Consider the following 16525-nt stretch of genomic DNA (forward strand, 5'->3'; position numbering starts at 1 on the left):
CATGATTATTTTAAAAGGTGTAATAATTTTCCCCCCTATGTGAAAAAACTATGAGCCATTCTCGCTAGTTAACGGTGCGAGCTTGACGATACCAAGTGGTACTAGCAGGGGGGGGAAGGGATAGACAGTTTCAGTTGTGGCGTAGTGATGGAGCCGGTTGTCACGCTTCCGTTCCGGCACGGCGGCCGCCATATTTGCACTGGAGACCGTTATCACGCTAGATATATAACATAGGTATAATTCTGTATAAAATAATAATGACAATGTAGAACCTCAGTGATGATAATAATAATTGGTTTTACATAAAGTTATGTCTGTAACATCTCATTCACCAAATATTATTGCATTTTAAAGCTACATTTTAATTTTTTTTCATGGTTTTGCGGAGCTATTTTATGCACCACCTCCATGTCAAAGATGGCGGCGCTGTATGTGGGCAGTACATGCGGTTATGACATAAATATTGTTGATTAAACCGTCACGTAATACTGCCAGTCCCTGTATACTGTATATAGATCCAATACAGCGCTGCATTCGAGGGAGGGCACGAGGGGCACTTGCCCCAGGGCCTTAACCACCTCTAGGGCACCGTCATCACCCTCCCTCCCTGCGCAGTTCTTCTAATCCACCATACATATCATTTTCTCGTTACGCCCGTCAGTCGCCATATATAGGTGGTGTCTACGCTGCTCACCTCCACGACCCCCACTTCTTGGGGAAATGGGGGTCCCTTTATGGCTGTTTGGCCCCCATCCGGTTCCTAGAGGTTGGATCGGGGACCCCATTATTTTTTTTTGCCCAATGACCTTCACCAATCCTAACCTCTTACCGCTGCTGCCATTTTTAATTTTCGGTTTTCCTCCTCGCCTTCCAAAAGCCGTAACTTTTTTAATTTTCCGTCGCTGTAGCCGTATGAAGGCTCGTTTATTGCGGGAGAAGTTGTCGTTTTTCACAGCACCGTTTATTGTACCGTATAATGTACTGGGAAACTGGAAAAAAATCTTTGTGGGGTGGAATGGGAGAAAAGCGTAATTCCGCCATTGTTTTTTGGGTTTTGTTTTTACGGCAATCGGGCGGTAAAAATGACAGGTGAACTTTATTCTGCGGGTCAATATGATACCAAATCTATATAGTTTATATTTTACTACTTTTACAAAGAAAAAAATATTTAAAAAAAAAACCGTCTGAGAGCCAGAACTTTTTCATTATTCCGCCCATGGAGCGGTGCGAGGGCTTGTTGTTTGCGGGGTGAGATGTCCTTTATATTGGTTACATTTTTGTGGTACATACAACTTTTTGATCACTTTTTATTCCATTATTTTTGGACGCTAAGATGACCAAGAAAACGTAATTCTGGCTTTTTTTTTTTTTTTTTACGGGTTTACCCTGCGGGTGAATTAACGTTCTATTAGAATAGATCAGACTTTTACGGATGCGGCGATACTAATTATCTTTTTATTTTTTACGTTACGTGGGAAAAGGTTTTTTTTCTTATTGTTTTTGTACATTGCTAAAAACTTTATTTAACGTTTTATATTTAATTTTTGTTTTTAGTTCCCCCCCCCCCCCCTAGGTGACTTGAACAAGTGATATGTGTTGCAGTGTATTGTTATTTTTATTGGATCGGGCTTAATAGCAGCTGAACGATGGCAGACCTGGGGCCAGTGGCGGACACAGACTGCAAAAGGCCCCTGTGCAGATAATGTGCCAGGGCCCCCCCCCCCCCCCACCCCGCAAACTTCTCATGGCCGACGGTCCGCTTTCAGCTGCATCGCTGGGTCTCCTAAGTGACCCAACAATGCAGCACTAGCAGCCGGGGCGTCACTAAGGCTGGGTTCACACACACACTATTTACGGACGTAATTTGGGCGTTTTAGCATTGAATTACATCCGAAAATGCGGCTCAAAAGCGTCGGAAAACATCTGCCCATTCATTTGAATGGGTCTTACGATGTTCTGTGCCGATGGTCATTTTTTTTTACGCGCCGCTGTCGAAAGGCGGCGCGTAAAAAACTGCCTGTCACTTCTTCAGATGTAAATGGAGCCGTTTTCCATGGACTCCATGGAAAACCAGCTTCAATTACTTCCGTAGTGGACGCAGCAAAAGACGCCTGCACATGCCATTACGGCTGAAATTACGGTGCTGTTTTCTCCTGAAAACAGCACAGTAATTTCAGCCGTAACAGACGCTGCCGTGTGAACATACCCTCAGGGCTTAAAATGTCCGGGAAATAGCCCCAATACATATGTGTCCGCCCCAAAAAAAAGTGTGTGTATAGGAGACAGCATAGCATATCTATAGCACTACGACCCTATAAACTATGGATAGGATTAGATACAGTGGCTGAGCAGACAGTATCACACATGATAGGATTAGATACAGTGGCTCAGAAGGCAGTATCACACATGATAGGATTAGATACACAGCTCAGCAGACAGTATCACACATGATAGGATTAGATACAGTGGCCCAGCAGACAGTATCACACATGATAGGATTAGATACAGTGGCTCAGCAGACAGTACCACACATGATAGGATTAGATACAGTGGCTCAGCAGACAGTACCACACATGATAGGATTAGATACAGTGGCTCAGCAGACAGTATCACACATGATAGGATTAGATACAGTGGCTCAGCAGACAGTACCACACATTATAGGATTAGATACAGTGGCTCAGCAGACAGTATCACACATGATAGGATTAGATACAGTGGCTCAGCAGACAGTATCACACATGATCGGATTAGATATAGGGCCCAGCACAGTATCATACATGATTGGATTAGATACACAGCTCAGCAGACTGTATCACACATGATAGGATTAGATACAGGGCCCAGCTCGCTGACATTGCGGCTCCAGCGCTGGACCCAGGAAAGGTAAGAATAATAATTTTGCTTCTTTATGTGTTACTGATTATTTTTGTGTGTTTGTGTTTTTTTTACAGGTTCGGTTGTTGGACTTCGGATACGAGGACTTCAATGACGGCGTTTTTTTTATTCTCAATAAAATGGTTAATGAGGGTTGTGTTTTTATTTCAATAAAAAAAATTTCTATGTGCTTGTATCTTTTTAAACTTTATTATCACCGCCTTAGTAATGGCCGCTGGCTGATTGACAACCTCCATTACTAAGGCGAGGCTTAATGTTAGCCGGTGCAGAGTCTACACTAACCCCCATTATTACCCCGGTACCCACCGCCACCAGGGGTACTGGGAAGAGCCGGGTACAAACCAGTACCCGACCAGCTGTAGTGACGGGCAGGCACCGGGGTGGCCGCAGGCTGGTAGTATTAGGCTGGGGAAGGCCAAAAACAGTGGCCCTTCCCACCCTTGTAATGCTGCCTGCTGCTGCTGTGTTGTATCTGGCTGGTTATGAAAATTGGGGGGGACCCGACATCGTTCTTTCCAATTATTTTTTAAATGACGTGGCGTCCCCCCCATTTTCATAACCAGCCAGATACAATAAAGCAGCAGCAGCCTAGCATCACCAGGGTAGGAAGGGCCACTGTATCTGGCCTTTCCCCTCCTGATAATACCAGCCTACAGCCACCCCAGTGGCCGACCATCACTACAGATGGTCAGGTACTGGATCGTACCCGGCTCTTCCCAGCACCCCTGGTGGCGGTGGGTACCGGGGTAATAAAGGGGGTTAGTGTTAGCCTCTGCACCGGCTAACACTAAGCCCTGCCTTAGCAATGGATGCTGTCAATCAGCCGGCGGCCATTACTAAGGCGGTAGTAATATAGTTTAAAAAAAACCACAAAGACATAGAAAAAATATTTTATTGAAATAAAAAAAAAAAACACAACCCTCATTAACCATTTTATTAATAAAAAAAAAAGCTGTCATCGAAGTAGTCCTGGAATCCGCCGTAGTCCAACGACCGAACCTGTAAGAAAACACACAAAAAATGATTAGTAACACATGTGTTAGGGTATGTGCACACACACTAATTACGTCCGGAATTGACGGACGTATTTCGGCCGCAAGTACCGGACCGAACACACTGCAGGGAGCCGGGCTCCTAGCATCATAGTTATGTACGACGCTAGGAGTCCCTGCCTCGCTGCCGGACAACTGTCCGGTACTGAAAACATGATTACAGTACAGGACAGTTGTCCCACAGCGAGGCAGGGACTCCTAGCGTCGTACATAAGTACGACGCTAGGAGCCCGGCTCCCTGCAGTGTGTTCGGTCCGGTACTTGCGGCCGAAATACGTCCGTCACTTACGGACGTAATTAGTGTGTGTGCACATACCCTAAGGCTTAGATACAGGGCCCATGTGTGATACTGTCTGTGGGACCCTGTATCTAAGCCTACCACAAGGTAGGCTTAGATACAGGGTCCAGCAGACAGTAATCTTATACAGTATAAGATTACTGTGTGCTGGGGCCCTGTATCTAAACCTACAGTGTGGTAGGCTTAGATACAGGGCCCAGCAGACAGGATCACGCATGGGCCATGTATCTAAGCCTACCATGTGATTGGCTTAGATACAGGGCCCAGCAGACAGCATCACACAATCTGTGATCCTGTCTCATGGGCCCCCTAAGCCTGCTACATCGTAGGCTTAGGGGTTGTGCAGTCCCTAAACATTGATGGCCTATCCTCAGGATAGGCCATCAATAGCTGATGTGTCGCCCGGGACCCGCAAATCAGCTGTTTTGAAGGGGCCGCAGCACTCGTACGAGAGCTGCTTCCCCTTCATTTCACTACTCGCCCACACTGTGAATCGCCGAAACCGATTCACAGTGTGACCGGAATGAAGTGACAGGAATGAAGGGGAGCAGCTCTCGTACGAGTGCTGCGGCCCCTTCAAAACAGCTGATTGGCGGGTCCCAGGAGTCGGACCCCGCCAGTCAGGGCTATCTTACCTTCCTCTTCGGCCGCGGCGGGAGTTCTGTCGTCTCGATGCTGTGCGCGGCGCATAGCGCTGTGACGTCATGTGCTGCGCACAGCGCCTGACGTCAGGACCTCCGCTGCGATCCGGAACCAGGAAGGTAAGTAAAGTATGTTACTATAGTAACAGGGGCCCGCGGCCCGAGTTACTATAGTAACTTTTTATTGATGTGGTGCGGGGGGCCGTGGGCCCCCCTGGCTTCGGGGCCCGGTCGCAATTGCGACCGCTGCGACCCCTATAGCTACGCCAGTGGTCCACGGGCCTCTGTCTCAGTCCTCAGCATCGCGCAGCTGAGAACTGAGTCGGCCAGCAGAGGAACGGGCCCCCTTCCCACGCGGGGCCCTTGTGCAGCTGCACCGGCTGCACATGCGGTATGTCCGCCCCTGCCTGGGGCCCTTCATTAGGCCCCCAGGCTGTAATGACAGCTATCGGTACCCATAGCCAACTTTTGACTGCCCCCCTCCCCTAGGTGCCACACACAGCCCTCATCAATTGTGCTATACAGCCCCCCTGTAGATAGCGCCATTCAGCTCCCCCTGTATATAGTGCCACGCAGCCCCCCTCCCTTGTATATAGTGCCACACCGACCCCCCTTAGTAGATAATGCCATACCACCCCCTGTAGAATGCGCCACACACAGAATACAGATGCGGGATGCAGATATAAGTGAATGTGGCTGACGCCACCAGTCATGAGGGGACCCGTGCCGCACGGCCCATAAATGTTAGGGACCGGGCAGAGCGGGTCTTGTAGTGGCGCCGCCGGGCATGGGGGGTGGGCACTAATGCCACGGGTCCCCGTTGTGGCTACTACAGCGGTAGTTACGCCACTGATAAACATAAAGGGACCCTGGTACTTCAGCTGTGGCTTTTCATTGTGTTGATCCCAGAGGTCGGACCCCCCCCCCCCCCCAATCAAACATTGATTTGGATAGTCCATCAAAGATTTAGTCCCTGATAACTTTTTTAAAGGGGTTGTCCAGGCAGGTGGCGTTTTTTCATACTGATGACGTATTCAGCCGCTATACAGTGTACGGAGCCATCTGCATCCATCACCGACCGCTGCATAACATCCAGTACCCGGAGGCAGCCGGAGCAGCTGATTGGCTCAGGGTCCCGGTGTCAGACCCCCACCGATCATATACTGATAATAGAGTGCCCGTGCATGCAAGTCAGAGTTATTTTTCCGTTTATGAATAGATATGAAATGTATGATGTCCACTAAGTTTTATAGACTCATGTCTTAATTTTGACACTTGTTTCCAACTTCTATGTCACAGGTGATGTCTCAAGACCACCGCTGTCGTAATGAATCAACGTATCCCCCGGGCCAGGGCCCAGTTACTAGTTCTGCTGCACCAGACTCCGGAACCTTTTCTATCAAGGGCGGCCTGGTGAAGATCCACGACTGTAATACTATCACAGCTTGCAAAGTCAAGAGGCGAAAAACAAAGAGAGACCGAAACAATGCAAAATTTAAATCCCATACTGAAATCTTCAAGAAGAAAACATTTCCCCGTGGAGTGCTGCAAAGGCACAACATGGACGGAAAGATCGTTTTTCAATCCGGAATGAAAGACACGGGTAACTCTAGGCAAGTGTTCATAACTGAAAACCGTCTGACCCAGCACCAAGGGATCTTCAATCGGGAGATCAAATCTATTGACATTGGGAGACTTGTAAACCAGGTGGCGGAGGTGGATCCAACCAAGACTGGCACTGCCAGCAGCACAGTAGAGGCAAACACAAAGACCCCGCAAATCCAGGGGAACCTCAGTCTAGGCCTCATTCCAACACCAGAATCGAAAAATCAAGCTGTTCATTATCCACCAGAAATACCATCCTCTATATCTGAGCCTGCCCCATGCAACCCACGAGATCAGGAAATAGAGAAGTGCCAGTGTTGCCCTCAGAGTGATGATAATCCCAATATCATAATGACAGGTAGTGGAACCACAACCTCTCCTTGTCGAAATGAACACACACCCATTTTGGAGACAGCCGACAGCATCATAAACATGCTGAATACACAGTCACTTTTCCCTGGCCGCAACCTGATGAGCGAGACCCGGCAAGCTCTACTCAAGAAAGTGCGACAACTACATGGTACGAACTCTACTACTTCTGCCGTGCCTGTACAGAGAAAGTCTGACTTCAACCAGAAAGGTAAGGTCAATGTCTAGCACCACAGAGTCGTGTCATTAGGTGGTCTGTGATGTCATTAGGTAGCGTGTGATGTCATTAGGTAGCGTGTGATGTCATTAGGTAGCGTGTGATGTCATTACGTAGCGTGTGATGTTATTAAGCAGCATGTGATGTCATTAGGTAGCGTGTGATGTCATTAGGTAGTGTGTGATGTCATTAGGTAGCGTGTGATGTTATTAAAGGGGCTCTGTCACCAGATTTTCAAACCATTGGCTCTGCAATGTAGATTACAGTAACGTTTTTTAGTTTTTTTTTTTAAAACGAGCATTTTTGGCCAAGTTATGACCATTTTTATATTTATGCAAATGAGCCTTTCTTATGTACAACTGGGCGTGTTTAAAGTTAAGTACAAGTGGGTGTGTATTGTGTGTGTTACATCTGGGCGTTTTTACTTGTTTTTTACTAGCTGGGCGTTGTGAATGGAAGTGTATGATGCTGACGAATCAGCATCATCCACTTCTCTTCGTTACCACCCAGTTTCTGGCAGTGCACAGACACACAGCGTGTTCTCGCTCATCCGACGCGATGAAGTTCCTGTGGGAGGAAGTGAGTGACGTCACAGTGTGATCTCTCGAGGACACGCTGTGTGTCTGTGCACTGCCAGAAACTGGGTGGTAACGAAGAGAAGTGGATGATGCTGATTCGTCAGCATCATACACTCCCATTCCCAACGCTCAGCTAGTAAAACAAGTAAAAACGCCCAGATGTAACACACACAATACACGCCCAGTTGTACATAAGAAAGGCTCATTTGCATAAATATAAAAATGGTCATAACTTGGCCAAAAATGCTCGTTTTTGAAAAAGAAAAACATTACTCTTATCTACATTGCAGCGCCGATCTGCTGCAATACGAGATAGGGGTTGCAAAATCTGGTGACAGAGCCTCTTTAAGCAGCATGTGATGTTATTAAAAGCGTGTGATGTCATTAGGCATCTAAAAGCTCTAGAAAGCAGCTTGAATATGGTGAACTATAACTTTTAACTCATTTGAACATTCATGTTGGTGAAGACTTTTGAAAACACCTTGGATGAGAAGATGGAGCAGATCCTAGACAAAATGTAGCTGATAGTCCACTTGAAGCATCACTCACCAGACTTCGGCTTTATGCTATTTGGACTTATTACAAGAAGATGCGGCTTGGTGGAAAAGAGAACAATGCTTAGAAGAGTTAAAGAGGCTCTGTCACCAGATTATAAGTGGCCTATCTCCTACATAATGTGATCGGCGCTGTAATGTAGATCACAACAGTGGTTTTTATTTTGAAAAACTATCATTTTTGAGCAAGTTATGAGCAATTTTAGATTTATGCTAATGAGTTTCTCAATGGACAACTGGGCGTGTTTTTAACTTTTGACCAAGTGGTTGTTGTACAGAGTAGTGTATGACGCTGACCAATCGGTGACCAATCAGCGTCATACACTTCTCTCCATTCATGTCCATTTGTACTCTCGCAAGATCACGCTGTGCTGTCACATACATCCACATTAACTTTACTGAAGTGTCTTGAGAGTGAATAGACATCACACCCAGCGAGGATGTGATGTCTATTCCCACTCCCGAAACTTCAGTAAAGTTTGTGTGGGACTTACTCACACAGCACAGCGTGATCTCGCGAGACCACGCTGTTCTGTGATTAAGTCCCACACAAACTTCACCGAAGTGTCGGGAGTGTGAATAGACATCGCGTCCTGGCTGGAGGTAATGTCTATTCACTCTCAAGACTCTTCAATAAAGTTAATGTGGGTGTATGTGAGAGCATAGCGTGATCTTGCGAGAGTACAAATGGACATGAATGGAGAGAAGTGTATGACGCTGATTGGTCACTGATTGGTCAGCGTCATACACTCCTCTGTACAACAACCACTTGGTCAAAAGTTAAAAACACGCCCAGTTGTCCATGAAGAAACTAATTAGCATAAATCTAAAATTGCTCATAACTTGCTCAAAAATGATAGTTTTTCAAAATAAAAACCACTATTATCTACATTACAGCGCCGATCACATTATGTAGAAGATAGGGCACTTATAATCTGGTGACAGAGCCTCTTTAAAGGGAGAAGAAGAGAACAAAAAGCTGGATGGAGGTAATCATTGAAAGCCTGAAGACACCAATAACAGGACATTCTGGAGAAACACTACTCGTATAGTCGGAAAGGAAATTAAGCCAGTTTGTCGCCACTTTTTGAGCGGTGTGAGGGCTTATTTTTTGCGGGGCGAGATGTAGTTTCTACTGGTAACCAAATTGGTGACCAAAAAAGAGCCATTCTGATGTTTTATGTGGCGATACCAGTTCTGATAATTTTCAGGGTTTTTTTTACATTGCTTTTGGGGGGAAATGGGAAAAGTAGTTTTTTTTTTAACTTTAAATATTTTGTTATATATTAAAAAAAACTTTATTTAACTGTATTTAACCTTTTTTATTAGTCCCCCCTAGAGGATTTTAAACCAGTGATCATTGTATCGATTGCACGATACACTGCCATACTACTGTATGGCAGTGTATCAAGACTTTGACAGGGCTCCCTGTGATCGCGGGTCAGGGGGTGCAATGAAACTTCAGAGGGGGCGGAGCCCACTCGATGCTCCATCACCCCCCCCCCCCCCCAACAGATGTCGGGAAGGGGTTAGATGATTGTGGGAGTCTTCCAGTTCTTTGAAGTCCTGCATACGGTAAATTTTAGTTGGGTCTTATACATTAAAGGGGTTGTCCAGGCACGGACAACTGATGACCTATCCACAGGATAGGACATCGGTATATGATCGATGGGAGTCCGACACCCGAACACCGCACCGATCAGCTGCCTCCGGGCGCCGGATGTTATGCAGAGTTCGGAGCCGGAAGCAATCGGTGCGGAGTCAGGGTGTCAGAGCAGCTGATCGGTGCGGGGTCAAGGTGTCAGAGCAGCTGATCGGTGCGGAGTCAAGGTGTCAGAGCAGCTGATCGGTACGGAGTCAAGCTGTCAGAGCAGCTGATCGGTGCGGAGTCAAGGTGCCAGAGCAGCTGATCGGTGCGGAGTCAAGGTGTCAGAGCAGCTGATCGGTGCGGAGTCAAGGTGTCAGAGCAGCTGATCGGTGCGGAGTCAAGGTGTCAGAGCAGCTGATCGGTGCGGAGTCCAGCTGTCAGAGCAGCTGATCGGTGCGGAGTCAAGGTGTCAGAGCAGCTGATCGGTGCGGGGTCAAGGTGTCAGAGCAGCTGATCGGTGCGGGGTCAAGGTGTCAGAGCAGCTGATCGGTGCGGGGTCAAGGTGTCAGAGCAGCTGATCGGTGCGGGGTCAAGGTGTCAGAGCAGCTGATCGGTGCGGGGTCAAGGTGTCAGAGCAGCTGATCGGTGCGGGGTCAAGGTGTCAGAGCAGCTGATCGGTGCGGGGTCAAGGTGTCAGAGCAGCTGATCGGTGCGGGGTCAAGGTGTCAGAGCAGCTGATCGGTGCGGAGTCAAGGTGCCAGAGCAGCTGATCGGTGCGGAGTCAAGGTGCCAAAGCAGCTGATCGGTATTGAGTCAAGGTGTCAGAGCAGCTGATCGGTGCGGAGTCAAGGTGCCAGAGCAGCTGATCGGTGCGGAGTCAAGGTGCCAGAGCAGCTGATCGGTGCGGAGTCAAGGTGCCAAAGCAGCTGATCGGTATTGAGTCAAGGTGTCAGAGCAGCTGATCGGTGCGGGGTCAAGGTGTCAGGCCCCTACCGATCATATACTGATGACCTATTAAAACAACCCCTTTAATAAAACTGTGCACCAGAGGCAGCAATCAGGACCTGTAATTCTAACATCTCTTCTGATCTGTCCCTCTACATTTCCCCTCATTTTGCCCTACAAGCTGCCAGCTGGGTATCATGTGCGGGATGAAAAGGAGGTCACTTTAAATGCGCAGCTACTTAACAATATATATGTGGAGACCAGCAGCGAGATGATGGAACGAGGAGCTATTTCTGAGCAATTTTCTCAGGCAATTTACCTAAAATGTTCTATAATTGGGGCAGCTGTAACCATTGCATAGTGAAATGCTGGCAGGTAGCTGGAACAAGGGCACTGCAATGCCACACTGATATAATCCACATTATCATTTTATTTCAAAGGATCTTATAATCATCATACCCGGCCAATTAACTCAACGCACTTTTTAGAATCTGCCATTTTCAATCCATTCTATTGGCTCATAGACGGTATGTCTTTTTAAACAAGCTTTTGAGGGCATCACATTATAGAGATCCTCTAAATATATGACTTTTTAGGGGGCCACCCCGATAAAAACTGTTAGTTAAGATGTGCTCTCATTGCTCACTAGGTGGCGCTACTTGCAATGAATCTTTACATGTAATATACAGTAGAGCCTAGAGGTTTATAGCCTTTGAGGAAGTCTTCGCTTCTGGAGTTATAAGGATATATATTAAAACAAAATTATATAAAGTTTTTCACTGCTCAAGCAGCACCGAGAAACACAGTCCAACCTGTAGTCATGAGTCATGCCCTAGAGGAAGCCGGAAGGGCCAAACCCAGGGTCGGGTGAGTTTGTTTGACGTGCTGCTGCTGATTTTATTTGAATCACCGATGCTTTTATTCTTCTATTTTCTGTAAGTATGGAATACAGAGGGTGTTGCACTATTTCTCCTATTCTCTATAATATTTATCCCGCCTGGAGCTTGAACATCAGGATATGGTGCAGAGCTTCGTGGTACTACAAGGACCAGAACAACTGCACACACCTTCTCTGGATTGTAGATTGTCTATTGCTTGTGGACTGAGCAGAAACGTCTATTAGGGTGTGTTCACACACAAACTCCAAAACGTCTGAAAATACGAAGCTGCTTCCCATTTTTCGGGCGTGTACGGCCGAAAATAGGCCGTGTGAACATACCCTAAGACTACAGGTTGGACTGTGTTTCCCGGTGCTGTTTGAGCGGTGAAAAACGTTATATACATTTGTTTTACTTCAAGGTGTTTGGATTTCGCCTGATTTTTTGACTGCTCCGGCCTGAAAAATATTCATTGTGGTCATTAGAGCCAGGATTTACCCATATAGTGTAAGGATATACTGTATATTAATGCACAACTTTCTACACAACAGATTTAAAGTGAATCTGTCATGAAAAGCTAGAAACAACAGAACTCTTGTGTGCGCCATTAAGTAATAGGTGCTAATTGTGCCCACTAAGTGCCCTCACCTCAAATACAAGGTGGCGAGAAGCCACGTTCTTTGTTGTCTTTCCCAGAACTAAGGTGTCCTCAAATATTGACGTGCCCATACATGAGTGCAAACAGTATAGGAATTCCTTCCCTCGGCTGGTGCTGCCAGTTAAGAGGTTGGCAAGCAATGCTGAAAAAGCCAAAGCATGAAAGGGTATGCCAACTTTTGTAATCCCTTTTTTTTTTTATTCTCCAATGCATCCGAAATACAAAAATGAAGTAAGTTTGCAAATCGTGTTGATATCAAAGTTCGTTCCGTTTCGTGTCTGCAGCTCCTATGCAGAGAGACAGTATCTCTCTAAGGTTACACACTACACTCAAAGCCTCTGTAGTCTGATCCCACAGTCATCTGCTTTTACCCTTTTACTGTCTGTAGGTTAGGAAGAAGAGGCAGTAACACATGACTGCAGGATCAGACTACATTGATTTGTTTGTAGTCTGTAACCATGGAGACACATTAGTCTGCATAGGAGCTGTAGACAGACACCAGGAGTATTTTTAATCCAGACTATTTGCAAAATTACTTATTTTGTTTTCCTTTTAGATGCATTGGAGCAATAAAAAACTGGTAGTATATCCTAGCTGATGTGGGTCTATGTACGCGGTTTATAGTTGGTTTTTTTTCACCAATTATATCTGTTGATTTGAATAAGACTATGCCTTCAGCGATGACTTAATATTAATGTTTGCACATGCTGAGCATACAGCAGGAGTATGGACAATGCTCTGTCTAATCCCGCGCCTTGTAGAATTTAGGTCACCCTGCTGCACGGCTTCCAATTCCTGCCGCTTAAAGGATTCATTCGGAAAAAGTTTTCTGAGAGTGATGGATTTGGCAGCCTGACAGGCCCAGCGCCTGAGACTTCACACAAATCACTTCACAAATACATAGCTTTCAGTCTCCGAATTTCATCATCGCTCTGAAAGAGAACAAAACCTGGAATATCCATAATAAAACATCCCTTACAGAACATGGAAATGGGACATTACATGCAGCCAGGGCTCTGCCGCTAAGGGGTCTTAAAGGGGTTGTTCAGGATTAGCACAAAAAAAAAAAACATTGCTTTTTTTTCCCCAACAGCGCCACTCCTGTCCATGGGATTTTTGTCTGGTATTACAGTATTCAAGTGAATGAGACTGAAGTGCGATACCAAACACAGCCTGTAGAGTCGGGCCGTTGGTGGAAATAAAATCCCAGACAATCCCTTTGACTCTCTACCAGTCCAACTAAAAAGATTTGTCTCTGTAGCATTTCTGAGATTCACCGTTCTGCACAATTTTTATTTTTTTTATCTTACAACTTAAAGCACATATTATGACATAAGAAGCATTTCCCCCTAAAAGAACAAAAAAAAAGTCACCACTAAATATATCTAAATCATCAAAGGGGTTTTCCCATAATCATTATACAGTATATGACCTATTCTCAGGTTAGGTGAAAAATATTTGATCGGTGGGGGACCGACCGATAGTATCCACACCGATCATGAGAACGAGCTTAACTTGCCAGAGGAATGGAGCAGTAGTGCGCATGTTCGACCACCGCTCCATTCATTTATATGAGGCTGCCGCTCCGCTATCTTCGGCAGCTCCATAGAGATGAATAGAGAGTTGGCCGAGCTTTCGCAGTACTGCTCCATTCCTATGGGGCTCCCAGGAACGGCAAGGTATGCCCATTCTCGTGATCGGTGGAGGTCCCAGCGGTCGGAACCCCACCGATCAGATATTTATCACCTATCCTCCAATTAAGTTGTAAATGGATTGAATTCAGCTGTTTCTTAGTTATATCTGTTTCTAGGAAAAGCTGGGTGAGAAACAATATGGAGGCCATTACAGCAAATCTGTCTGGTTATGCAGCGATATTAGAGAGGTAGCGCTGCATTGATGGTAGATTTGCCATTCAGAACTAGGGTAAAGCTGGGTGATAATCATGCACATAGCACACACAGTAATGAATTACCACATAAGAAGACACCAGCATTATAAATGGCCCTATTACAAATTCTGCATTGGGGATCCAGGAGCTCCAAGTTACGTCTCTCCACACGAAAAGGAGCCATTGATCAGAAATATACTTTTCTTGTTGTTTTGTAGGTAATGTTCACATGTATAAAGATCAAGGATGGGAATGTGTCGGTAAAGGGGGAGTGGATATCAGTAAAACGGTCCCAAGAACCCACAGGGCAAGGCACCCGATACAGAATGCCCCGATACAGAAAGCCCCGATCCGGTTTCTACCATTACCCAGGGACAGTCCGGCCCACACACTCATAAAGATGGTGAGTCTGATAACCATGAACCCAACTAAAAGGGTCATTCTTCTGTCTCTTCCACTGTATACTATATATTGTGTCCATAAACTTGCCTAAAAAAAGGAAGCTAGCAAAACGGGATCAAGGCGAAGGTAAAGGAATGTAGAGATGAGATGGGGGAACTAAACAATTTAAGGGGTTGTATTAGAAAAAAAGGGGTGCCATTTTTTTTTCTTCAAGAAACAGCACTACTCTTGTCATTAGCTATGCTGGGAGTTGTAGTTTCCAACATCTGGAGGGCCACAGGTTGCTGACCATTGATTTAAAGACCCCATAAATGTCAAGCATTTCAGATATTCATGTGCAAGTCTCTTGCCCCGGAGGATAGACAGGATAGTGGATCTCATGAGAACGGTTGTGAGTCATATCGAGCTTCTTGTGTTGTGCTTCTATTATTTGTCACACGGTAAATTCCTGACCTTTGTCATTTTTCATGTATAGGTGAGCCAAGAAGAACACCTGAAACTCAAGGACATTCTTCCCCAGCCCATCCATTATGGATCTGATTGTAACCCCTCACACCAGTACCAGCAAATGTCATCTCATCGCCCTCCCAATATGCTGAATATTCATTCTTCAAGTCTTGATCCTAATCTGAGCAGGCAAGACTGGAAAGCATCAAGTTTCTGTAGGGTGCGGAAAGTGGGGAAGGTGACCAGTTCACCATTGAATTTCTCTAGTCCTCAAGTTAGATGGAGATTGGCAAATGACTTGCCAAAAGATTCTTCATATGCGCGTAATAATCCACCACGCAATATCAGACATATCCTCGCACCGCAGGTTATTAACCAAGAGCGTGAAAGTCTAAGAACACCCTTAGAAGACATCTCCTCGGAGAGGCAAAATCTGCCGAGAGTGAGAATGAAGGAGAGTTTTTTAGATGATGACAATAAAACATCTGATGTCTTCTGGAGAAACAGAGACCAGAGGTCACCCACTACCAAGACCTTTGATATTTCTCCTTCCAAGATCAGGTTGTCTTACAGGGAACAAAGCCCACATAGGACATATTCCGCGAGCAATTTTGGAAGTTATCACCCTGTTTTCCCGCAGATGCCGGACACTTGTACTCATGACTCCCAAGATGTCTTCCAATTGGAAACAGTCCGGGAATTGAGAGAAACCGAAGGATACAAGTCCTCTTGGGAAGATGGAGACTTGAGACCACATGGTGGGACATTCGAAACCAATATGATGCCAAATCGAAGGCATTTTCATGAGTCCAGTCTTAACATGTGGAATCCACCATCTCATCTAAGAGAAAAACCCGATCACAGAACTCACTTGGAGAATGACGGTGACATAGAATGGATCCACGGTAAGGACTGGCCGCATGATAGGTCCCATGTAGAGCACTACAATCCGCAAAGGAAGATCTATCTAGCGTTGTCCCCACCATCTGTACAGCAGGAGACCCCTTTCCCACATGGGAGGTCTTTAAGGAAGGGATTGATAAACAGGTCAAGTCCTGATGCCTGGGTGTACCCAAGAATGAAGCTATACTAACAGTACCGAGCACTGTGGACACTGTGATTATATTGTCTCATCATTTCATCTTTGTACAACTGTAATAAACATTTCATATTTCCATGTTTCAGGTTGTAAATGGTCTGGAGAAACAGTCGGAATTATTATAAGCAGGCTGTATTAGCGCTTCATCTGATTTACTGGACTGGCTGTTGGTGGTTTACACCCATTTTCTTATAGAATCACTCCGGTGCCACTTGTATTTCACGTTGGTTTACTTTCGACCAGCTTTTTATGCACCAAGATAGTTGGAGGGGGGCGGGGTGTACACCCCAGAAAATCAAGATAACAGTCTACCAGTGCTTATAAAGTTGAGTTGCTTGGAGTTCTTCCGTTTACAGGGACAGACTTTGTGGCCCGTTCCGGAAATGTCCTAATTGCATAATCAATAAA

The 16525-nt window shown here is 45.8% G+C and overlaps 1 protein-coding gene across 1 annotated transcript; it reads left to right on the top strand.

Annotated features, from left to right (window-relative positions):
- The first annotated feature begins 4 nt into the window (after window positions 1-4).
- On the top strand, window positions 5-16199 carry PRR19 (proline rich 19). The gene is made up of 4 exons (XM_075840314.1): window positions 5-234; window positions 6189-7074; window positions 14388-14572; window positions 15047-16199. Exons 2-4 carry the CDS (start codon window positions 6192-6194, stop codon window positions 16109-16111), a joined length of 2133 nt encoding a protein of 710 aa, XP_075696429.1. The 5' UTR covers window positions 5-234; window positions 6189-6191; the 3' UTR covers window positions 16112-16199.
- Window positions 16200-16525: the final 326 nt, after the last annotated feature.

The sequence above is a fragment of the Rhinoderma darwinii genome, chromosome 10 (assembly GCF_050947455.1).
Source record: "Rhinoderma darwinii isolate aRhiDar2 chromosome 10, aRhiDar2.hap1, whole genome shotgun sequence".
Classification (NCBI taxonomy): Eukaryota; Metazoa; Chordata; class Amphibia; order Anura; family Rhinodermatidae; genus Rhinoderma; species Rhinoderma darwinii.